We start from the raw sequence: 25904 nt of genomic DNA, 5'->3' as shown, positions 1-25904 counted from the left end.
CAGTGGCTGGCCATGATAATATCTTTGAAAAATGTTGGAGTGCAAGAAGTCAAATGACTTAATTGTCAAACGCCTGGCATTAGAAAACAACAACAAACAACAACATATTTTATATTGACATTACTAAAAAGCTCCTTGCTTCAAAGTTTTCAAAATGTTTAGTTCATATTTGCTAAAAATCCTGAAAATAGTTATTGGAATAAAAGTGAATTAGCATTTTGAGTTTAGTAATAGTATAAGTTAAAGTGCAATCAAAGATAAAATATTATTTCTAAATTAAAGAAACACGCAGTCTAATAAAAGTAAATATCCAGAAACAAGCAACAAATAAAACATCAACAATACATTTAAAATAAAGAAATAAAAGGAATCTAGATACTATCTACTGACCCAAATGTAAATTAATTTACCTTCGATGTCAATTCCGAAATTAATTTATTTCTCTTTTCTACTGAATAATGCCTATATTTTTTTTTTCATGTTGCATCTCATAATGCCGTTTTATGTTGCTTTTTTGTAAATGATATTTTTTTTGCACAACAAACACTGGACTTCATCACCATGTTCGAAGCATAAATATTGTATCTTCCACTCTTCCTTGAAAGCTTTAAGCGCTTCCGTTCCGTCATGATGCGCTGTGTTCTAAGATCTGTACATCCTTTAGCAATGTTTACAGGTAAAAGAGCTCCGCGCAGCGGGCATAAAATAGCTCTCGCTCGCGATTATTAGTCACCATCGCAAAAAAATAGTAAATAGAGGAGAATACTACAAAAGCGAAGTTAAAACCCTGCTGGAAGAAGAAACGTATATCGATCAAAAAGGCAAATGATGGATCAAAATCTGGTGGAAGTAATTCTTTCAACTTCTTTCCATATAACTGAATTTATAAGCTGCTGATGATGGAAACACCATCAATATTCACTTCTACAGCTTAGAAAGATTATTAAGTTACCGACAAAGCACAGAATCAGCTCTCAAAAGTAAAGTTGACAGTATCGAGGAAGAACCTGAATAGTTTGGTTGCGTGACAACGTGCTGGTATGCGTAACCAAGAACGGATACTCTAGGATTTCTCGCAGTTTACTCAGGAAAAATATTAGACACCGGTATATTTGCATAACATAAGTTAGGATAACTTCATGACTTAAGATATGTCAATCATAATCCACTCATCATATCAACGAAATTGCAGTTGAAAGTGTAGGTAAATAAATTATTGTAATATAGAAATTATAGGTAAAAGGTAAAGGTAAAGGTATCCCCGTAACATGCCATGAAGGCACTTGGGGGGCATAGAGGTAGAGCCCCATGCTTTCCATGACCTCGGCACTAGAATGAGGTGGTGTGGTCGGCACCACGCTCTGACCGCCTTTTACCCCCGGGAAAGACCCGGTACTCAATTTTATAGGAGGCTGAGTGAACCTCGAGGCCGTTCTGAAAGTTTGGCAACGAGAAAAAATCCTGTCACCATCTGGGATCGAACCCCGGACCTTCCAGTCCGTAGCCAGCTGCTCTACCAACTGAGCTACCCGGCCGCATAGAAATTATAGGTTATATACAAATCAATACAGAGCGATGTTGCAAAACTAAACAGAAATATCATACATTGTGGAATTTAAGATCACTCTGAACCACAATCAACAGTTCCTATTCATTACACTGCATTGTATTAAAAAAATTAAGTTTGCGTTTTGAGCTTAGGCAGACGGAGGAGTGCATATAGCTCTTTATGCTCGACCATGCCGAAATGTACTAATTATACATCTGGTAGCAGACCTCATTAAAGTACACCTGTTCATTAAAGTTCAGGTTTTAGATTATTCTCGGATATGCAATCGAAAGATGAGGGAAACGTCACGGAGGCTGGAAATCCAATACTGTCGCAGAAGGTTATGTTCTGTTACTAAAATAATTAGCGTTAATTGTGAATAATGTTCAAATAAATTCAATTTGTCATCTCGTTTTTCAATTCTAAATCAATTTCCAGGTTATACATTCTCTGCATTACATCAAGGTCAATGACATTATTGTTCCTCGAAAAAAATCAATACTTTCGCGTCTGCGTACATCTCACAATTCAAAAGCTATGAACAAGGTCACTTCCGATCTTGTCAGATACAAATAAAATGTATACTTCTGAATAATTTAAAGTTAGAAATATGGTCGAGCATAAAAAGTCGTATGAAACTTGCCTATAATGGTAATTAAGACGCTCGTATGAAAATTATGAAACTCGCTTGCGCTCGTTTCATAAACAAACGTACTTGCGTCTTAATTACTATCATTATAGGCTCGTTGCATAATGTACTATTAAGTCACATTCACATGATTTGTAACTACTATATCAACTAGCCTACTATGTTATTTATAACTTTGATGGGATTTGTGATGGCGAGATTTTTGGCGAGATGAGATCGAAGATTCATCTTGCATTCGCCTGACAGTTGGGTGAAAGCTCGCAAACACAACCAGGTAATCAGGCCAAGATACTGGTTTACGTCTCGGGAACACCACTTTCCAGGTTTTACGGTTTAGTTTTGCAACACACTGTATATTAATAGACTTAAGTCAACTGAAGAAGTAATGCGAACTAATGTCAAGATGATTCTTGCGTCTCGAGCTGCTACACAATCTAAATCAGTGCAGTCTCTGTAGAAAGCTAGTATTTCATCAGACCATCTTCAAAATAGCAGACCTAATTGAAGAGGTGGATTTCAAATTGTAATTTTTATTTAAATATTTTAACATGTTTCATTCACATTTTAATTTATCCTTTCAAGCCCATACATAACTAAGTTTATGTAGGGAAGAAGTGGGGTACAGTGAGACAGGGAGAACAGTGAGACATTTTTTATTAGATGGTAAATTTTGATGTTGAAATGTTTGTAACAGTGGAATTTTATGTTGCATGAGTAAAGTAACAGTATTTTCATACTAGATTTGATTCTAGTTATAAAGGTGAGTAATGAAAAAATAATTCGTAATTTTTTACTCTATAAGTAAAATTTTGGCTTGTGTTTAATGAAGGTTATATTGGATATAAAAATTAAATAGAAATATGAATGTTTTGTTACCTAATACTATGGCATTTGACGTTATGTCTGACAAAGTTTCGTCTTTCTTGTTTTGATTTTGAAGTGATGGCGTCATTTTTAAACGAACTATGCATAAAGGGAACAGTGAGACATGCCATTGAAGGGTACACTGAGACGTCTCACTGTTCCCATGTATCAATGATTTGCAAAAATAAATTGTAATTATATTACATTTACCGGTAACTAACATAAAAAATGAACATACTAGTAACCAATTTAGGAACTATAGCTTAAAATAATGGATACATTACATTTTAATGGTTTCTTAAATAAAAAAATATTTACAAAATTTAAGAAAATATTAAAAAGATAATAAAGAATTAAATTAAATTCTTATAATTATAAGCTTTGTTGCCACCGAAAATTCATTTTATTTTTTCGCAATAGTTTGAAAAGTCATGGAAAATTCACTTTTCCAAATGTTCCAAATGTTTCAATGGTTTCGAAGTCAGACATCAGATGATTCTAAATAAGCCTACAGAACATGGCAAGATAAAGAGACAGCAAGGTTTCTTTTCTTTTGAAATAAATTTAAATCATTTCAATATCCGTTAATAGACACTGTGGTGTCTCGCTGTACCCACCTGAATGGGAACAGTGTGACATTTGCATTTTTTTTGACAAACACGCATTGTATATTATGTCCTTTATCTATTAACATTTCTGTTTATGTATTATTGTACTACATGTTTTAATGTATAATTCTTTTGCACTTGATTTTTAAAAAACTTGAAATTTCACTTGCATGCATATGTCTTAATATTTTGTGTCTCACTGTACCCACTACTCCCCTAACTGACTCTCCTAGGTCTTTACTTAGGTCCGTCTGAAGACTCATAATGCAGGCACTAGAAGCGCCAAATTTGTTTTATTTTTTGCCATTATTCTCATAACTTGTCATTTTGACTTACGCCAGATTAGAATCCACCTCTTCAATAAGTGTAGGTATAGATTGTAGTTATGTCGGAAGTATTGAGAATCATTCAATGTGTCTTTACGTCAACAAAAATGGTTTTCTTTGTAAATAACTTGTATATATTGTAAATTACTGACGCTTACAAAATTAAAAACTTCTTTCAATACCGTTCTTCCAGACTTTTAACATTACGCATAGTATTTATTTTATTGTATTATATTATTCCTTCGTAAAAATATAATATACCTAATATTTAGTCCACACCTGTGGAGTAACGGTTAGCGCGTCTGCCCGCGAAACCAGGTGGCCCGGATTCGACTCCCGGTCGGGGAAAGTTACCTTGTTGAGGGTTTTTCCGGGGTTTTCCCTCAACTCAATATGAGCAAATGCTGGGTAACTTTCGGTGTTGGACCCCGGACAAATTTTACCGGCATTATCACCTTCATCTCATTAAGACGCTAAATGACCTAAGCTGTTGATAAAGCGTCGTGAAATAACCTACTAAAATAAAAAAAAAATCATAATATTTACTCCTTTACATTACAACAAAATAATGTCCGGAAACGATTCTAAAATACACGTTAAGTAATTAACAACTGTCCTGCAACGTTACGAGAAATCAAGGCCAACTACATAGAGAACTTCGTAATCATTCCAGTGAAAGTACTTCCTTTCATTCTCTTTTATTTATTTTTTTGTACGAAGAAAATACAAGTGTGTCAAGGTTAAGGGTGTTTGAGAATAATGTGCTTAGAAAAATGATGAAGTTACAGGAAAATGGAGAAAGTTACACAACGCAGAACTGCACGCATTTTATTCTTCAACTAACATAATTATTATTGTTGTTGTTGAGTCGATTGTCCGAAGACAGATTTGAACCTCAAGTGATACCAATAAGGCACCACTTATGAGGCAACTAGACCCGGAAATAATAGGATGGCATGGCCAGTTCCTTTTACCCTCCATTGCATTCATCGCCGATTAGCTATATATTACACTAATCAGACTTCAAATGTATACAAATAATTGTCCTTCCTCTGACACATATCGTCAAGTGAGGTGTACAAGACAATTAAATATTTCAACTTGTAACCAGAAATTTTACATATGATATGTTTAGGAAAATGGACGTAAGATGAGCGAAATATTTCGATTTTTATAACTCGATATTTCTCCTTTCACGAATAAGTTCATAGCTTTTGCTAACAGATGGTATAAGAAATCAATTCTAGATTAGGTATGAAGATAAACCAAGGCATACAACTGATAGTACATAAGTCAAGTGCCCCATTGACGTACAGGGATCATGACGTGAAAATGAAATGTATGCTCATCAGTCGGCAGCGGATATTTATATCCTGAAAATTATGATTACGTGCCCAAAAAATATTTATCCAACACTTCTTCATGAAATGGATAGTTGCCATGTTTATATTTAACCCTTAAATATATCCTTTATATTCATGTGACAGTAGCTAAGAACAAGGAATGGCTATTTGTATGTTTGTTGTTTTATTTACTGGATACCGTTGCTGCGAGTGATTTCCGTAAACTTTCATCTACTCCTTGATTCTAGCAACAGTAACATGAATATGAAGATAACTTTATATATACACGGTGTTTCAAAAATAACTTATAATAATTGTAATTAATATGGGGGGATTTTGAGCGTAAACCTCAGACACGTTACAACTTATATTTAAAGGGACTATTACACTTTTACTACGTCACACTACTTTTGACCATAAAACGGTACGAAAGGACGTCTTTCAACCAATCATGGCTGCTTATCGCGTCCCTAGCATTTGTTTAATTTTATCGCGTTCCTAGTATTTGTTTATTTTTATCACTACCCTAGCATTTGTTTCTTTGTTTGCCAACATTTCAAACTGCACTGATCTGGACGTCAAAAAACAGAAAATTACAAACCACACTAGTCGATGCACAGCACTTTCAAATATGACTCGCATTGGCATTCAAGAACAAGAATTAATAAAGATCACTGGTCATATATGAAGAGCACCATTCGGAAATCCTGAATAAGTTGAGAGATACACCATGTACATCACGAGTTCACTGCTTTTACGCACACGTCCAATATAACATCAACTGAACCACCAACCACTAAAACATTCAAATTTGAAAATTGTACCTACTTTCAATAATTGTTTCTTTTAAAATTATCATGTTTATTTTTTATTTCATCATCGTTAATTAAAATGTTTCTTGTTTATTTCATCATCCCTAATTAAAACTTTTCTAACACTCGTTTATATTATTTAGGTTATGTTATAGCTTCTGCTATATGATATTATGGATAGTCACGTATCAGAGATTGTTTAATACTAAGATTTATTGAAAATCATCTGTCAAAGTGACGTTGATTACTGGGATCGGGATAATTGAAGTGGAATGCAACTGTTTTAATAAAAATGAAACTGAATCAACAAAGCCTTCTTGACCAGTAACCGTCCACAGAGTTCAATGAAGATTCCGTAGTTGGCACAACTGATAAGAAAACAGCTATTCATAACACGCTACTGCCATCTACTAGCATTATATTTATAATGTTGAGATGGTACAAATTTGAAGATAGTTTTGTATTTTCGTAAGTCAATTAATATTTTATTTATTGGAGTACTTCGTTACTTCTAATCTTTATATACTTTCTTCTAATCGTGTAATAGTCAGTTAAATCCCACTCGAGTTTTGATTTTCTATAGATAAATCAAAACCTCTAGTGAGATTACTGTTGAATATTTTTATGGAAACAAAATATTTTTGAGACTGCAATGTGATTTATGACATCATTGAGATCATTTTTAAATGGCACCCTATAGTTTTTTAGTGTCATCGGAAAGAGCATATTTGTTATGTAATACTTCATTTTCTTCGTACAGAAACACTGTGGTTATGGTTACTATGGTAACAATTTTATTGTTGATATATTTTATTCCCTGTATTATGGTAGCAGTATTATTAATGGAATCAACGAAAAACAAGATATTCTTAAGAGAATATGATAGAATTCAGATCCTGGTGAAGTTACACAACAAGTGGTATGCACACTTTTTAACGATACTCATCCAAACCGGCCACCTATTTGTCTGTCAAGTGTGAGTAGAATAAAAGCGTAATTCAGGCAACGTGGAGATGTCTGAGACACAAAAACAACAGTTATTCTAAAAATAGCTTCTTTTATGTTTATTTAATCCATAAAACTGCTTCCACAATACACGGACTAACAAAATACAATAATATTATTGCCATAGTAACCATAATGCTTACTTACTTACTTACTTACAAATCGCTTTTAAGGAATCCGAAGGTTCATTGCCGCCCTCACATAAGCCCGCCATAGGTCTCTATCCTGTGCAAGATTAATCCAGTCCCTATCATCATATCCCACCTTCCTCAAATCCATTTTAATATTATCCTCCCATCTACGTCTCGGCCTACCCAAAGATCTTTTTCCCTCCGGTCTCCCAACTAACATTCTATATGCATTCCTGGATTCGCCCATACGTGCTACATGCCCTGCCCATCGCAAACGTCTGGATTTAATGTTCCTAATTATGTCAGGTGAAGAATACAATGCGTGCAAGTCTGCGTTGTGTAACTTTCTCCATTCTCCTGTAATTTCGTCCCTCTTAGCCCCAAATATTTTCCTAAGCACCTTATTCTCAAACACCCGTAACCTATGTTCCTCTCTCAGAGTGAGAGTCCAAGTTTCACAACCATAAAGAACAACCGGTAATATAACTGTTTTATAAATTCTAACTTTCAGATTTTTTGACAGCAGACTAGATGATAAAAGCTTCTCAACCGAATAATAACAGGCATTTCCCATATTTATTCTGCGTTTAATTTCCTCCCGAGTGTCATTAATATTTGTTACTGTTGCTCCAAGATATTTGAATTTTTCCACCCTTCCGAAGGATAAATCTCCAATTTTTATAATTTCATTTCGTACAATATTCTGGTCACGAGACATAATCATATACTTTGTCTTTTCGGGATTTACTTCCAAACCGATCGCTTTACTTGCTTCAAGTAAAATTTCCGTGTTTTTCCTAATCGTTTGTGGATTTTCTCCTAACATATTCACGTCATCCGCATAGGCAAGAAGCTTATGTAACCATAATGCTTCTATATAAAAACAAATTTAATGAAATATTACATAAAAGTATGTTTTCTGATAACATTAAAAACTATAGGAGCCATACGTGGCTCGAAGCTACGGTGCGACATCACATTCTTAGTCATAATATGGCCAACAGTGAACAAGTTTATTTGTAAATACACGTTTAACATGAGTTTAATATAGAAATTCCTTTTTTTTTTTAACTTTGAACATATATTTATATCAGGCTATTGTCAAGAGGGCCATGATAACCACGTGACTCCGATTCGTGCCGAAGCCTGTCTTTCTCGTTAGCCACGGGAGCCATATAAAATACATCATAACTCGCACAACAATAATCACAAAAATATTTTGTTTCTAAATATAAGCTTTGATGTGTGTGAGCTTTATGTCCAAAACCTAGTGTTGTGGGATTTAATCGATTAATCGATCAATTTCTATTAAATTATGAGATAAGAAAGTACTGAATTATATTAAATTATACTAGATTATACAAAATAATAATAAATATAATTTTGACACGCACAGAAAATCAACAAGCGGGACAACGTAATGAACTGTAGCATATGACATAATATAGCCAAAAAAAAAAAAAACATGTGTCGCATGGAACGCTCCTGTCATCTAACGGTAAAACTTCGCATAATATATCCCTATTAGGGCTAATAGTTTTGAAATTATATATTTTTAAAAATATACTTTATATTGACGTCACTAAAAAGGCTCCTTGAGTTAAAGTTTGCCCAAAATCTTTATAAACCATGGGAATAAAAATGAATTAGCTTTTTGAGCTAATCTAAATAGAGAGTCATAATACATTTCTTTTTAATTTATTGAATTTACCATTACAGCATATTTTAATATGAATATACCCCGAAATAACATAATATTAATATTTCATACAAAAGCTAATTAAATTTCCTTTATCAACATTTAATTAACCTCTGTGATAAGTTTCAGACCAATCTGAAAATGACTGTTGAATGCAAGGAGCTTTTTACATTCAATACGACGTAAACTGCTTACAATTTTTAAGTAAATAAAACAGCATAGGAAAAAAAAAACATTTCTATTAACTCACTTCTGCAACGCGTGTTTGGCCACATTTCATTATATGGCAGCCTTACATGTCTTATATTGCCTCTTCCTTGAATAAAGACTTAGGCTGGGATATATCCTCGGACTAACACTACACAGGCATACATTGCACATCCTGGTTCTATGAATAGCACGGAACAGGGCACAGCAAATCATTCCCGTGGACGGCAGATAAACCTTTTCCTTTATCTACGCAGGAAATCGAACCACGGGCCGCTTGAATGTGAAGCATTATTTACTAAATCACATATTTTGTTATAATACAGTAGAGTTAAATGAATATCCGGCGAGATTTGACATAGAGTGGTGACGCGTAATTACGTCAACGAAAACACATAACTTTCAGTTGATCAGTTAGGAATGGACGCAAGTCCAATGAGCTTTGTACGTACTAGGTGCTTGAGTCATTCATAATTCCGTGAGATCTGTAGATAAAGATTAACAGGAAACTTTGGAGGCTTTACAACATCTTGTGCACAAGGACTGTGTTGAATTTCCACAAAGGCAAGCTGTTCTAGGAACAATAAAAACAAAAAGAATCAGCCAGGAGTTCATTTTTTTTTTTTTTTCGAAAATTCCACACCTGTCATGCGAATGTCAAGTAATACCATGGAAGATCGTCTGAGAATCATCTTGCTAAATACCATCTTGATATAATTATCTAATAGACGCTAGGTTACCGTCTAGTAGTTAAATAACCTATTAGAATGTAGTCATAATGTGACGCGCAAAGAGAACAGGGACCGCTTGTCTCCCAAGTAAATTGCACAGGAGAGCTGAAAAGCGAAGTTCATGTCATAAATATCTATTTTCTGTTTTTGTTGATCTCTTTTTATTAGTATATTATTTTCTACCTATTAAATATTCAGTTAATTGTATATTTCAACGTTAGATGGCAGAGAAGTCTTCAAGAAGGAGCACTCCAAGGAAAAAAAAAATAATTAACTCTATCCACTCCTTCCCAAACTGAAATACCAAGCTGAGAACTATTGATTATTGTTACAGGCAGGTGGGCTGGGAAAGGAGGATAAAATTATAATCAAAATGCAATATAAATAGTGCTGTACATTGTTGTACGTGATTTTTTCAAATGTACCTCCGCCTTTTACAAGATGTATATACAATCGTGTTATCAACATGGTGTTGTATTTGCTCTGCAATTTGCCAATTATAGCTACGCCTACATTTTGCATTTTTGGCTGTGATGTCTGTACTTGGCTCTTTTTGATTTGTTTTATTTGGTGTTTTTCATTTATATCTTTATCTGTCTTTTTTATTTAGGTGGTATCTATTTGTTTTTTTTCCCTTCTCTTTTCCATTTTTAATTTGTAATTACACTTGTACCTGTTTTACCTCTTTCTTCGTGTTGTATGCAATATGTTTTTTTTTATCTGTACTGTCTATTGTAATTGGGGCTTTGCCCTGTTATGGACATAAATAGATAAATAAATAAATAAATAAATAAATAAATAAATAAATAAATAAATAAATAAATAAGTAAATAAATAAATAAATATTGTATATTATTCAATATAAAAAAATAAAAATTGCATTCAAACATTTCCACCAAAACTGAAGCGTTTTAAAAGAAATAATTCATTCTGTACTAGTAAATAGAATGGCCTGGTATAGTAGTGAACGTAGTTACCGACACAGCAGTAGAGGTGGGTGGTAAAATGCTGTTACCTACTTTGTTTACACAAGACGATGGCTCTACGGTCGTTCTGGCAGCCTATGTTGGCATCGTTTTAGCATTGACCTGCATATCTATCTGTTTGTGATCTGTGAGGAAAAATGATTGAAATACGTGCGACGGATATGACATCAAACTACACCTTTTACGCCTCGTAATCCTCCGTGAAATACAGCCAAATATTCAATTACTACTATCGGTTTAGGTCATACGGAAACGGTTTAGAATGGATGTGGAGGTAACAGGAGTATTATTAGATTAATCTATTAATGTATATTTCACTGTATATTTATTAAACCTGTTATGGGTGTTACATGAACTGAACATTCATTTCTACTTTCTTTTATTATTTCACTATATTCACCAACAGAACAGAACATAAGCTTATTTATAAAAATAACACCCGCTGAATTTTACTGAATTCTGAAATATTCACAACAACACAAAACAGAATTCATAATCGTAATAATACGAAAAAAAAAACAGCTGATTAACACACCGGAAAAGTGATGAACTATGGGTAATATACTACACATTTTTTATTGCACCGTTTCAAGCTTATGCTCCCTCCTATCTTTCTAGCCTCTCAGGTTCACACTGACTTCTGCTAAAAGGAACCTCATGTCGCAATGGACAATTTATATTGAAGCGACAGCACAGTCTACTATATACAGTCACGAAGCTTGAGTTTTGAGGGTGCTAGAAACAATAGACTGTGACGGTACTATTTTGCATTGCCTGTAATGAGGCGATATTAGCGATGCTAGTGGTGAGCAACTATCTAATATTTGCATATTTACTACGTATTGAGCTTCGCGACTGTATATACTAGACTGTGGCGACAGTAAGTTCCATTTTGCGGTATCAGGTTCATTTTTGTGTCAGGGCTTTCACTTCAAAACTTCCCAGTCTAAATAACCAATTATTTAAACTGAATTCAATTTAAACAAAAAAACACGTCAATTTAGATATTGAGGGGGAAGTCTGAAACCAGGCTTAACTGCATTTTAGATTCCACCCTCCACCGCCAGCCTCCCCCACTTTGAAATTTCAAATGGTACCCCTATATTTTTATACTTAAATATGAAAGAGCATTCAATTATTTATATATATATATATATATATATATATATATATATATATATTGAATTAAGCAGTCGTGGACAGCCGATAAGGGGTGGTCCTCCAGCTTGGGGGTTGGGATGTGATGGTAGGGACTGGATTAATCTTGCTCAGGATATGGACCAATGGCGGGCTTATGTGAGGGCGGCAATGAACCTCCGGGTTCCTTAAAAGCCAGTAAGTAAGTATTCAATTATTTATACACCTCAGTCATTTTTTTTCCATATTTTGTTTGTTATCGTCGCTGGAAACCTGTATTTTTGTTATTATCAGTTGATTTTAGGATGAAAACACAGCTTATTTTGTGTAATTTCCTACATTTAATCAATAAGGATGATTTATATTCTCTATTGAAGATTATAATAATAAATAATAATAATTTATTTATTTAATCTGACAGGATTAAGGCCATAAGGCCTTCTCTTCTATCCTACCAGATAGCACATATAAATACAAAAAAGAAATACAAACACTGATGAAAATAATGCATATTAAGTTAATTAATAGAGGGTCAACAGACTCAAAAGAACACTATAGAGCTCTCATCGAGCTAATACAAGAAAAAAGAAAGAAAACAGAGATAGCAATGATGATAGTGATAACTGATAATAATAATAATAATAATAATAATAATAATAACAATAATAATAATTTTCAATTTTACAACAGCATAGTTACAATATTTACTATATGTCTTGGGTTAAGCCGAAGTTGCGCAACCTGACAGGTGTTCAACAAGCAATTCCATGAACTAGAATGTGATTTTTTAATTTAAATTTGAATTTTGATATTGTCCGACAGTCTCTGACATGGTCAGGGAGAGAATTCCAGAGGCGTGGAATAGATATGCTGAAAGATGATGAGTAGAAGGATGTTCTGTGCAGAGGAATAGAGAGAAGGTACATGTTCCGGGTTCGAGGTAGTGAAAGGTAAACAAAACAAGATGCTAGGTAAGAGGGTGTGGAGGTGTGGATGATTTTAAATAGTAATAAGAGAGAGTTGAAGTATCTTCTTTCTTTAAGTGGACTCCAAGACAACAATTCTAGTGACGGTGTTACATGATCGAATACCATTATACACCACTATGCACCATTTTAAAATAATTTAATACACAAACACAGCTAGTAAATGAAATGCTCAATAAGTTTTTGTAGCTTTATTCTCTTCAGCTCTAATCTATACTAATAATAAATCTGTAGCCGAAATTTTTCTGGTAATTTTCGATTTTCCAAAAATAATTGGTCCTAACATATATAATTAACCACCATGAAACCGAAAATCGCTTTTTTGAAATTTTTGTTTGTATGTCTGTCTGTCTGTCTGTATGTTTGTTACCTTTTCACGCGATAATGGCTGAACCGATTTCAATGAAAATTGGAATATACTTTAAGTTCGTCGTAACTTAGATTTTAGGCTATATGGCATTCAAAATACATTATTTAAAAGGGGGGTTATAAGGGGGCCAGAATTAAATAAATCGAAATATCTCGCTTACTATTGATTTTTGTGAAAAATGTTACATAACAAAAGTTTCTTTAAAAATAATTTTCGATAAGTTTTATTCCTTGAAAAATTTTGATAGGACTGATATTTAATGAGATAAATGAGTTTTAATATTAAAATAACTGCCATCTAAGGCCGTGTAATGAATTAAAAAACAAATGACTTCATCTATAAGGGGCCTTGGACAGCAACAATCGAAAGCCATGAAAGATAGCCTACAGAGAATGTTTCTGTGTTTGTATGAAGTAATATCGGAAGCTAAATTAACCGATTTGTATAATTAATTATTATTTCACCATTGGAAAGTGTAGTTTCTCTGGATGGACTTAATGCTATAATGTTATTACAGTAACTTCTGATATAATATAATATAATATAATATAATATAATATAATATAATATAATATAATATAATATAATATAATATAATATGATATAATATAATATAATATAATATAATATGTAATATTATATAATATAATTTAAGTTATTTGAAGGGTTCACAACAATAGTGGGCCAAGCACCATTTACTGAATACGTAGAAAACAAGGGTTAAAATTAAGTTATTAACATAATTCAATGGAAACCTATAACAAGTAAAATAAAGTATACACATTAAATCTAAATTATGTCAATCTTCATTAAACTATGGATGCATGTAATAAAAATTAAGAAACGTGTTATAGGAATTGTCATTGTACTAAATGAGTGTCTCTGGACCAAAATGATCGCATTTTAATTATTTGGATGCAATTTAAATTAAGTAACATATTAAACGATTTATCCTTCTATCAAACACGAATGTTCCCTGGATCAAACGTCCTATTTTAATTATGTAATTACTTTATATTTATTTCTAACAGGTGCGGCGGAGCGCACGGGTACGGCTAGTTTAAGTATAAAAATATAGGGGTGCCATTTGAAATTTCAAAGTGGGGGTGGCTGGGGTTGGGGATGAAATCTAAAATGCAATTAAGCCTGGTTTCAGACTTCCCCCTCAATATCTAAATTGATGTGTTTTTTGTTTAAATAGAATTCAATTTATAAGTTATTTAGACTGGGAAATTTTGAAATGAAAGCTCGGTATTTTTACTCTCTACAAGAAAAAGCAAAGAAGTCAGTTTTGAATTTTTAAGACAATAGGTTCCTTTTTCCCTTATCGCATCACAAATTATAAGATTAGCTCGAAGTCCTGCCTGCGGATGTGACATGGAAAGTCAAGCTGAGGAGTTCCTGATTTCTTGCAAGAAAGCAACTAACCGTTTCTTACAAAAACCTGTCTTGGTCGTGTCTGTTCATCTGTTCATTTCGACGTTAAGTTGAGAGTTATTTAATTACTAGCCGTACCCGTGCGCTCCGCTGCACCCGTTAGAAATAAATATAAAGTAATTACATAATTAAAACAGGACATTTGATCCAGATAACATTCGTGTTTGATAGAAGAATAAATCGTTTAATATGTTACTTAATTTTTTAATTGTATTTAAATAATTAAAATGCAGTCATTTTGGTCCAGAGACACTCATTTGGTGCAATGACAATTCCTTTAACATGTTTCTTAATTTTTATTACATGCAACCATAGTTTAATGAACATTGACATCATTAGATTTAATGTGCATACTTTATTTTATTTGCTATATGTTTCCATTGAATTATGGTAATAACTTAATTTTAACCCTTGTTTTCTACGTATTCAGTAAATGGCGCTTGGCCCACTATGGTTCTGAACCCTTCAAATAACTTAAATAACAAATTATATTATATTATATTATATATTATATTATATTATATTATATTATATTATATTATATTATATTATATTATATTATATTATATTATATTATATTATATTATATTATATTATATTATATAAAAAGTGTGTTGATAACGGATGTAACTTACATAAACATTATTTTAAGAAATACAGGAAACGAATATACAGAATAGCCTATCAAGTTTTCTGTGCATAAGAAGCTATTTTAATCTTACCTGTCCTCAATTCACTCAGAAGTTACTGTAATAATATTATGGCATTATGTCCATCTAGAGAAACTACACTTTCAAACGGTGAAATAATAATTAATTATACAAATCGCTTAATTTAGCTTCCGATATTACTTCATACAAACACAGAAACATTATCTGTAGGCTGTATTTGATAGCTTTCGATTGTTGTTGTCCAAGGCCCCTTATAGACGAAGTCATTTGTTTTTTAATTCATTACACCGCCTTAGATGGCAGTTATTTTAATTTTAAAACTCATTTATCGCATTAAATATCAGTTCTATCAAAATTTTGCATAGAATGAAACTTATCGGAAATTATTTTTAAAGAAACTTTTGTTATGTAATATTTTTCACGAAAATTAATACTAAGGGAGATATTTCGATTTATTTAATTCAAGCCCCCATATAACCTCCCTTTTAAATAAAATATTTTGAATGTCATATAGCCTAAATTCTAAGTTACAACGAACTTAATTTATATTCCAATTTTCATATAAATCGGTTCAGCCATTATCGCGTGAAAAGGTAACAAACATCCAGACAGACATAGGCTACAAACAAAAATGTCAAAAAAGCGATTTTCGCTTTCAGGGCGGTTAATTATATATGTTATGACCAATTATTTTTTGAAAATCGAAAATTACCAGAAAAATTTCGGCTACAGATTTATTATTAGTATAGATGTATCTACGTGAGTTGCGAGCAGGCTATTCGTGTTTAATAAATTTTACGAGATAGGTAGCATAAGCCATGGAAATCCTGCATCTTCACGGGTTCTTCCGGTATTCTGTAACTGTCATGTCTCAAACGAGGATGAGCCAGATATTGTGATAATAACTTTTATCTCACTTCTGCATGACGCAACTCTGAAATTGATGCAATCTTGTCACAAGTACGGTTGTCTTCAATAACAGTTTAAAACGATTAGTGATGAGTTCGCGATAAGATAAAGTTTTTTTTACACGAAAGAAGAACGCAGATCGTACGACGTCGTTTATAAAATTACTCATTGTTTAAAAATATTCTTCGAAACACACAAAAATTGATTTACTACTAGATTACCAGTACCACTATTATTGCTGATATTGCTAAGAGAGAACGTCAGTAATATGTTACAAATCGAAATAGCCGCATTCATTTTATAATGAGAAACCTTCAGCGATCACCGCTAGATGGCAGTGTTATCGACTTGCGCACAACCGAAACAAAAAAGCGTCAGTTGCAAGATAGCGGCGTGGCACCTCTGAAAGAGTGTACCATTCGCTACTTGATGCCCGCATTTCTCTGGCTGATAATGCTTTACCCAAGACTCATCTCCTGTGGCTATTCGGGCTAGAATATCGTTCCCTTCATCCTGTCTGCTCGGATCAAGTCGCCAACCTGTTGCACATTTGCCTTCGTAACAATCTCCACTGGTTGACCAACTCGTTACTTGGTCACCATTCAGAGAACTGCACTCAATTGAAGAGTGTGATCCCAAAACGCGTGAAGTCCATTTTTATGAGAGGACTGGGCTAGTTTTTTTTTTATCCACTATTCTACGGACTGGATGAGTTTTCAAGTGACATGCACAATAACACAGACTTTTAGACAAGGATTGGCGTTGTTTTGCAAGAAAATAAGCTTAAAATATATTGATAGAAGTCTAAAAAAATGATACCATTTATTAATGTTATTGTGCTCAATGGACTCTCTTAATTTTGTGATATACTGTATTTTGTATAACTGATCTGAACTGAGCCCGAGCACGAGCTTCTGCTCTTTCGGGCTGCAATGCCTAATGTAGCTCAAGTGTAAATAAATAAATAAGTAAATAAATAAGTAAATAAGTAACTAAGTAAGTAAATAAATAAGTAAATAAGTAAATAAATAAGTGAATAACTAAGTAAATAAGTAAATAAATAAGTAAATAAGTAAATAAATAAGTAAATAAGTAAATAAATAAATAAATAAGTAAATAAATAAGTAAATAAGTAACTAAGTAAATAAGTAAATAAATAAGTAAATAAATAAATAAGTAAGTAAATAAATAAGTAAATAAGTAACTAAGTAAGTAAATAAATAAGTAAATAAGTAAATAAATAAGTGAATAACTAAGTAAATAAGTAAATAAATAAGTAAAAAAGTAAATAAATAAATAAGTAAGTAAATAAATAAGTAAATAAATAAGTAAATAAATAAATAAATAACTAAGTAAATAAATAAGTAAATAAGTAACTAAGTAAGTAAATAAATAAGTAAATAAATAAGTGAATAACTAAGTAAATAAGTAAATAAATAAGTAAATAAGTAAGTAAATAAATACGTAAATAAGTAAGTAAATAAATAAATAAATAAATAAATAAATATGCAAATCATAAAAATAGCTAAATGAACTGTGCGAGTTTTGGGAACACATTCTTCAACTGTAAACAGCTTCACTTGATAAGCAATGCTCTCTATACACGGACAGTATTTTTTTTATGAATATCCTTTGCAACCAGACCTTTTTTCCAGAAAAATACCACAAAGAAACGCTGCTCGATAGTGGTACAGTTGTGTACAGTGCTACCATCTTGCAACTGATTTTTTTTTTAATTGTGCCTTTACGCCGGGTCCTACGTGGGCGACCGCAGCGACGCGACATGAGCGACGAAATTACAAACCAATGGCAATGCATGGGAGCGTTCAATGTGGCCGAACATAGCGACGCGACATGAGCGGGCGATGCGAGCGTATTTTGAAAATTCAAATCAGTTTGTCTTTGGTCGCTTCGTCCGCTCGAGTCGCGTCGCTCCTGTCGTTCGTGTCGCCCGTGTCGCCCACGTAGTACGGTGATGCGCCAGCGATGCTGACGGCGCCACCGATGTCAGCTGTTGGCCGGTAGATGGGACTTGAGAAAACAGTGTAATACAGTTCCGGTCTGTGTGACTTCATGAGTTATCATTATGTCTGTTGAAGAAATTATTTCAATGGTGCAAAAGTACCCATCTTTGTGGAATATGCGTCATATGCATTACCATAATAAGTTGATGAATGAACGATTGTGGAATAAAGTAGCAGAAGAAGTTCATGAATCCAGTAAGTAACCTTTAATTATTGTCTTACAAAAGTAAGGTTAAGTTAGTACAAGTTTATGTTTACTTTGGTTGTCGTGGTATAACAGTCATACTCATACAGTACAATTTTACCGGATACTTAATAAATACTGCAAATATGGTTAATCTTATATGGTTTTATTTACAACAATTCTGCATTACAATATTTGAAACTAGGGTCTTTACTCACATTGCGCACACAACAGTCACTGAATGTTTAATGTTTACCCAACAGTCATCCACTAGTGTAATTCTCACGCTGGCTGTTGATGAGGGAGGAGATTTTTGATGAAGTATGAGGAAAACAGCTCTGGAATTTCCTTAGCACGTTTCTTCATGCTATTGTGTTTTCTTGAAGTTGCCATAGCAGTTTGTGGATCACGTTCAACATTAATGAATGTAGAAATTTCTTCATCCGTAAACCCATCTCGGTCTCTGATAATGTTGTGAAGAAGGGTCATGGCTTGGACTATATGTATAGTGTTGTGAATGTCGGTTGCAATAGGGAATGATAATATATTGAATTTTGATAGGAGACTTCCATAAGAACACTCAACAACCATTCGAGCCCTGGCCAATCGATAATTGAAAACATCTTTCTCACCACCCTCTACTAATTGGTTTCTTGGGAAAGGTCGTAAGAGATATGGTCGTAGAGGAAAGCCTTCGTCTGCAATTATAACAAATGGTGCTTCAATTTCTGAGTTTGGCAGTTTTTGTGGGCGCGGCAGATTTAATGTTTTTGATTCAAGTTGTTCACTTAAGGCCGAGGCAGCAAACATTCCACCATCGCTGTCTTTGCCATAGCCACCAATATCAACTACAACAAACTTGTAATTTGCATCAGTCACAGTTAACATGTTTGTTGAATAAAAACCTTTGTAGTTCCTATACATGTTTTGCGAATTATTGGGCCGTTTGATTCGAATATGTTTTCCATCGAGAGCACCCACACAGTTTGGAAAACCCCATTTCTTACCAAATTCTTCACCATTTTTCTTCAAAGTCTTCTGAGTCGGTACTGGCATATAAATTGGATGCAAGTTTAACCAGATGGACTTGCAAATATCAACGATCATGGTGCTAACTGCTGTTTTTGATATCCGGAAAGAACATGCCAACTGCTTGAATTGCATTCCTGTGACCAGATACCTGGAAATAACCATTATATCATTATAACAAAGGAGGCCGATTATAAATGTAATTTTTATGCACAAAAATTTTGTTACTGTAATTAGTTTAGTAACTATCAGTTTTACAATTTAAATAATGTTACAAACTGCCTTATCACACTAACTTTAGCACATATCTTTGAGAATGTCTTAAGTAATTTTGTACGATTGCACAGTTCTGTAATTCGTTTTTTAACAACTTAAACTTCTGAAAATGGCAAATAAAAGAAAACTTTCTTTTTTCAGCTGCAGCCGCCGTGAAGAAAAAATGGAAAAATTTGAGAGATACATTTAACAGGGAGTACAAGAAAGTACCCATTCCAAAGTCTGGGGATTCAGCTGATTCGGCTCCTGTCTACAACGGAAAATGGCCCTATTTCCAGTCGATGCTTTTTTTGAAAGATATGGCTCAGCCTCGATCAACTAGCTCCAATTTGTAAACTGTGGAAGACTCGACCTCCTCTCTTGACGATACTCTACTGGATGAGGGACATGAGGAAACGGAAGATAATGTCATCTCTGAATCAGTGCTTGCCAACATTACATCCGACATTCTAGCACCACCTACTCCAAAACAGCGTAAAAGTGATACTACTGTACATATCGCACCACAAACAGTCCGCCCTCAAAAAAACAAGCAGAAACAAAGTTCACTCTCTACTTTTGAATGTGAATTATTGAAGAAAGAGGACTTGAAACTTGAACTACTCAAAGACCCAGACGATGATGATCTTAATTTTTTTAAGTCACTTCTTCCTTACTTTAAAACTATGAACCCCATAAAAAAACTGAAACTTCGAAGCAAGATCCAAGATTTGGTTATACAGGAATTAGATAGTGCTACACCTTCACCAATGCCTTCACCAGGACAGTCTTCAGCTTCACATTCATCTTCAAGCAGTTACGTACCTTCATGTTTCAATCAATACAACTACGAGTATGAAGTCAACGTCGAACAGGATCAGCAATCACTGACTGTGACCGACGTACTAATTAATCCGTTTAATTAACAACCTTGGCATTAAAAAGCCCATTAAGCGAGTAACAACACCCTGTTATTTGTAACTTTTACAACCTTTTGTGTAAATACAGTAAGCGTGCAAAGATGTAAAAATCCGAGAGCACATAAAATTTGTACACTAAATTTTAACCAAGATTGAACTATTTATTTACCTTCCACCATCTTTGATGTTATACAATTTCTATTTACTCAATAATAATTGTATTTTCTTTACATAAGTAAAAAAATCATTTTGATGACTGAAAAATAATAAATTTAATGATGCTTACCTGAGAGTAACAATAAGCCGTTCCTCCAATGATATTGGCCTTTGAAAGTTGGTTGTCCTCAAAGTAAAACCATTTTTTAGAACACTGACAATGTAATCGAATGTTTCTATTGTCATTCTCGTGTAATTACGAAACAATTCCGGATACTGCCGCAATCTTCTATAAAGGTGATGAAACTCGCCATAAATTGGACGTTCTTTATAAATAATGTTTGTTTGACGTCGTTCACTCTTCCTTTTTAAATATGCATACGTTAGCACCGAACTGTCTAAAAGTATTAAGTTACGTCTTTTCTCCTTGGAGATCATGGTGAAATAGTTTTGAATATGATCGCCGGTGTCGCCCGCATCGTCAGTCCACGTAGAACACAATAACCTACATAAATAATTGCGACACAAGCGTATCGCTGGGCCGCTCCGTCCGCTTGTGTCGCGTCGCTGCTGTCGCCCACGTAGGAACCGGCGTTAGTGTGCACATCGATTATCTTAACACCCGGCTAATACTGCCATCTAGCAGTGATACTATCTGAGAACTCATTAAAAATGGAGGTCACCACTTTAATTTGTAGCTTTTTTTACTTGCTTATTTAACGATGCTGTTTCAACTACTAGTTCACTTACCGTCGTTGGGATTGGTGATAACGAGATAGGCTGAGGATTCACCATAGATTACCTGGTATTTGCCTTACGGTTCTGAAAAACCTCGGAAAAAACCCAACCAAGTAATCAGCCTAAGCGGGAATCGAACCCATGCCCGAGAGCAACTCTGGATCGGCAGGCAAATGTCCTAGCGTTCCGGTGGCCTAATTTATAACTTATTGAGTTGCCTGTGTATTACCATTACAGTCGCTATTGTAATTACTACTAATGCTAATGTTGCTAGTAGGTATTACTACTACTATTGAAGCTATTACTACTTTAGCAGTAGTTATTAAACTGCTCCAATGATACCACCACAATATCATCACTAATACCATTCTGACATCTACAAAGATTTGGGCTGCAATGTTCGAACATGAGAGGCAATCGTCTTTTTTCATATGAAAAAATAATTGCAAGATCTGTGTTAAAATCCATGAGAGGTTAAAACATGAAGGGGATAGGAGTGGAGGACAGCAAATATTTTTATAGCGAGCTGGAACAAAAACGATTGGTCTCCTTCTGTAGAGTGGACATCGACGAACATCGAACTTCGCCATACTGGATGAACTTGAACCGAATATAGCGCCGGTAATGCACGACGCTAACTCCTCTTATCAACACCACCACTACTACTAATTCCAGACCTGTTTCGGTCTCATAAAGCAGCCATTATCAGAATGAACGAATTACTTTCACCCAGAAGTATTTTCAGTTCTTCATCTAACGACATGATGGCTCATTGAATTTAAAGACATCTTGTTGAGATATGACAAACATAAATACGAGCAATATTCCTGGGTCTGATACTGTCAACTTATCGCGTAATCAATTGTGCAATATCTTGAGGCAATCACCTTCAATACCCGTTCTCGTTATTCCATTGATATCAGTGATCCCCAGCTTCAAGAGCTGTAGATTAGATTGTCACGTTCTATGAAATATCTTATCGCTCTCTTGCAAAACAACACGTTCCACCACCCAACGCTTCTTCAAAAAGTATCTTTCGTAGAGTGGTCTGAAATTGCCTGAAGCACGGAGAGTTATTCATCTGGTACATCATACACCTCACCCAGAAAAAATTAAAGAGGGGAAGCCAGAAGAAAAAAAACATACATACGTTCGAATTCCTAGAAGCCAAAGAGCATTTCTAAACATTATCTTGGGGTCGTATTCATAGAAAAGACTTTGGACCAAAGTTTACTTTGGAAAGTACGAAGTCACCATTTTCCTATTCACAGTCGACACTTTGACAAAAGTAAACTTCAATCGTGACTTTACTTCGAAGTCGCAGAAAATCTAGACTTTGACTTTGACTTTCGTTCGTGGACATAAGGAAAATGGCTGATATTTCGAAAATTGTTGAATTTTCCGAGAATATTTAGGATATCTAAGGGATTATTAAAGCTGTTCATGTTCCTTAGCGTATTATTAGACATAGATAATAAATTCAAATCAAGGTACAGATTTGATAAACAGATAGCATTAGATATCCTCGTCATGTTTCAACATTCATTGATGAATAATAATCAAAGAGGATTATCTGTTCCAACAATAATTGAATTTCTTATTTCATACCGATTTTACGCTACAGGTAATTGATGGCTTAATATTGATTTTACTGTTTAATTCTATAGAGAATATGTTATACAGTTGGATATCCAGTTAATTTTTAATCCTGCGGTCGTCATAATAATGTTTTCTGAATATTGATTTCAGTTAATTTTTAAGTAGTCTTCATTAGTGGCATCTTCTTATCTTCCTTATTTTCAGAATAAAATTATTTTATAATGAAATAATTCGAGGGCTTAATGTGAACCTAACGTAATTACAATCGATGTTTTATTCACAACATAATTCTTAGCAGGCAGAACGAATTATTATCTATTGGCGTAAAGATCTAAAAATGCCAAGTTTTGTACTCGCGTTAGTTTCACACTAATCCCCAAGAATAATTATTCTTATGTAAAGCTGCAAGAACGGCTAACAATCGCTTAACATGTACCGATGTTCAATTGTTTCATTGATTTGTGAATGAAAAGGAAAAGATGGCTTTGATTGTGACAATACCTACTCTAGTTCAACTATTTATTAAATTTAATTCGTTTAGAAGGCAGCGATTTTGATTGCCAACATTAGAACAAGAGCGTCAAATCTCGACTTCCCAAAGCCAAAGTCAAAGTCTCAGAAGTATTGTCTATGAATAAGACTTTCAACAAAGTTAAACTTTACTACGAAAGTCGACTTTGGGAAGTCTTCATCCAAAGTCTCGTTTATGAATACGGCTATTAGTGTAACTCTACCACTTCAGAATATCTGCTTAGTCAATAATTAATTAGGATGACAATATTTTGTACAGGGATTGAAGTTATTCGAAGTATGTGTGTCTGATAATCTGGTCCATTATGCGTCTCATCCAGAGAGTTTACACAGGGAATCCAGATGCAAACACAAACTGCATTCTTTGACTTTCTTAATCCCTTCAAATCCACAAGACTCAAAGAGCAGTTTTGACGGTATCTTTCTGTGACTCACCCACTTCAGAAGAATTGCATACGCCTTCTTCTGGATTCGAATTTCGATAGTTACGGTACTTACTTATTTACTTACTGGCTTTTAAGGAACCCGGAGGTTCATTGCCACCCTCATATAAGCCCGCCATTGGTCCCTATCCTGAGCAAGATTAATCCATTCTCTATCATCATATCCCACCTCCCTCAAATCCATTTTAATATTACCTTCCTATCTAAGTCTTGGCCTCCCTAAAATGTCTTTATTTCCCTCCGACCTCCCAACTAACACTCTATATGCATTTCTGGATTCGCCCATACGTGCTACATGCCCTGCCCATCTCAAACGTCTGGATTTAATGTTCCTAATTATGCCAGGTGAAGAATACAATGCGTGCAGTTCTGTGTTGTGTAACTTTCTCCATTCTCCTGTAACTTCATCCCTCTTAGCCCCTAATATTTTCCTAAGCACCTTATTCTCAAATACCCTTAATCTCTGTTCCTCTCTCAAAGTGAGAGTTCAAGTTTCACCACCATACAGAACAACCGGTAATGTAACTGTTTTATAAATTCTAACTTTCAGATTTTTCGACAGCAGACTGGGTGATAAAAGCTTCTCAACCGAATAATAACAGGCATTTCCCATATTTATTCTGTGTTTAATTTCCTCCCGAGTATAATTTATATTTGTTACTGTTGCTCCCAGATATTTGAACTTCTCCACCTGTTGGAAAGATAAATTTCCAATTTTTATAGAATTTCGTTAGTAGGGTGACCAAAAGTTGGCTAAAGACAACAGTCCTATTAATCAGGTCCAATGTGTGTCTCATCCAGAAAATTTCAACAGGAAATCTACAGGAAGAATAAATTGCATTAGTTGACTCACTTAGTACCATTCAAATCCACTTGAACAGGCGAGCCCAACAAGTGAAATCCGGGGCAAAGTGTAACTTGCTGTTCTCAGTGTGCCCTGTTAGCATAAGCTGACGTAAGCGCTGGAGTTGAAGTGTCCGACTGGTAACTAACTTAGCACTCCCTACAGATCTACACCGTCATGCATGTCTAACAATAGTTTAAACTAGTCTAGTCTTAACATATAAACAGTAGATATACACAAAATATAAAAAAAAAAAACAATATCTACTTTGAAACGAAAGTCATCATTGCCTACAATTTATTCTAATGTTCAATGGGAAGAGATGTATTTGTCGAATTTGACGGTGTGGCCAAATGTTTAGTTTGTGCAAAAATTATGCATAAACTCACAAAATTTAACTTGCAGAGACATTTTTATATAATAACATAGATTATGATAAATACGAAGACAAGGAACTGGCGGCTGTTCTTGATATGGTCAATAATAAGTTGGAGGTAATAACTACATATTTTATTATTATTATTATTATACAGAGTTTTTCATAAGTAAGGAATAATGCAAATAGAACTAAAATTAACTCTCTTTTTTAAATCCTCGGACAAGTAAAATTTAATATTTTGAAAGGAAAAATTTTACAAAAAAGAAACAAAATTTTAACAACACTTTCAACCATTATTGTATAGGGTGTGACATCATCGACAACATTTTTAAAAGGCAACATATTATTTTTTTTTCTGAAAGGTTGGTATCATATTTAGTTA

The 25904-nt window shown here is 33.9% G+C and overlaps 1 protein-coding gene and 1 long non-coding RNA gene across 2 annotated transcripts; one reads left to right on the top strand and one right to left on the bottom strand.

The window, feature by feature from the left end:
• Window positions 1-18499: 18499 nt before the first annotated feature.
• LOC138714682 (uncharacterized) lies at window positions 18500-20595 on the top strand. The gene is made up of 2 exons (XR_011336060.1): window positions 18500-18639; window positions 20075-20595. It is a non-coding gene; the product is annotated as an uncharacterized lncRNA (long non-coding RNA).
• On the bottom strand, window positions 18632-21579 carry LOC138714681 (uncharacterized). The gene is made up of 2 exons (XM_069846743.1): window positions 21119-21579; window positions 18632-19808 (listed from the first exon to the last, which is right to left on the bottom strand). Exons 1-2 carry the CDS (start codon window positions 21424-21426, stop codon window positions 18911-18913), a joined length of 1206 nt encoding a protein of 401 aa, XP_069702844.1. The 5' UTR covers window positions 21427-21579; the 3' UTR covers window positions 18632-18910.
• Between the last annotated feature and the right edge of the window lie 4325 nt (window positions 21580-25904).

The sequence above is a fragment of the Periplaneta americana genome, chromosome 15 (genome assembly GCF_040183065.1).
Source record: "Periplaneta americana isolate PAMFEO1 chromosome 15, P.americana_PAMFEO1_priV1, whole genome shotgun sequence".
Taxonomy (NCBI): domain Eukaryota; kingdom Metazoa; phylum Arthropoda; class Insecta; order Blattodea; family Blattidae; genus Periplaneta; species Periplaneta americana.
This window is presented reverse-complemented; position numbering and strand designations above follow the sequence as displayed.

Excerpts from the sequence above, each read along its gene's own strand:
- LOC138714681 (XM_069846743.1), bottom strand. The coding sequence starts at position 21,426 with ATGATCTCCAAGGAGAAAAGACGTAACTTAATACTTTTAGACAGTTCG. Across the intron at positions 19,809-21,118 it reads CGGCTTATTGTTACTCTCAG|GTATCTGGTCACAGGAATGC; the intron begins GTAAGCATCATT and ends GGTTATTTCCAG.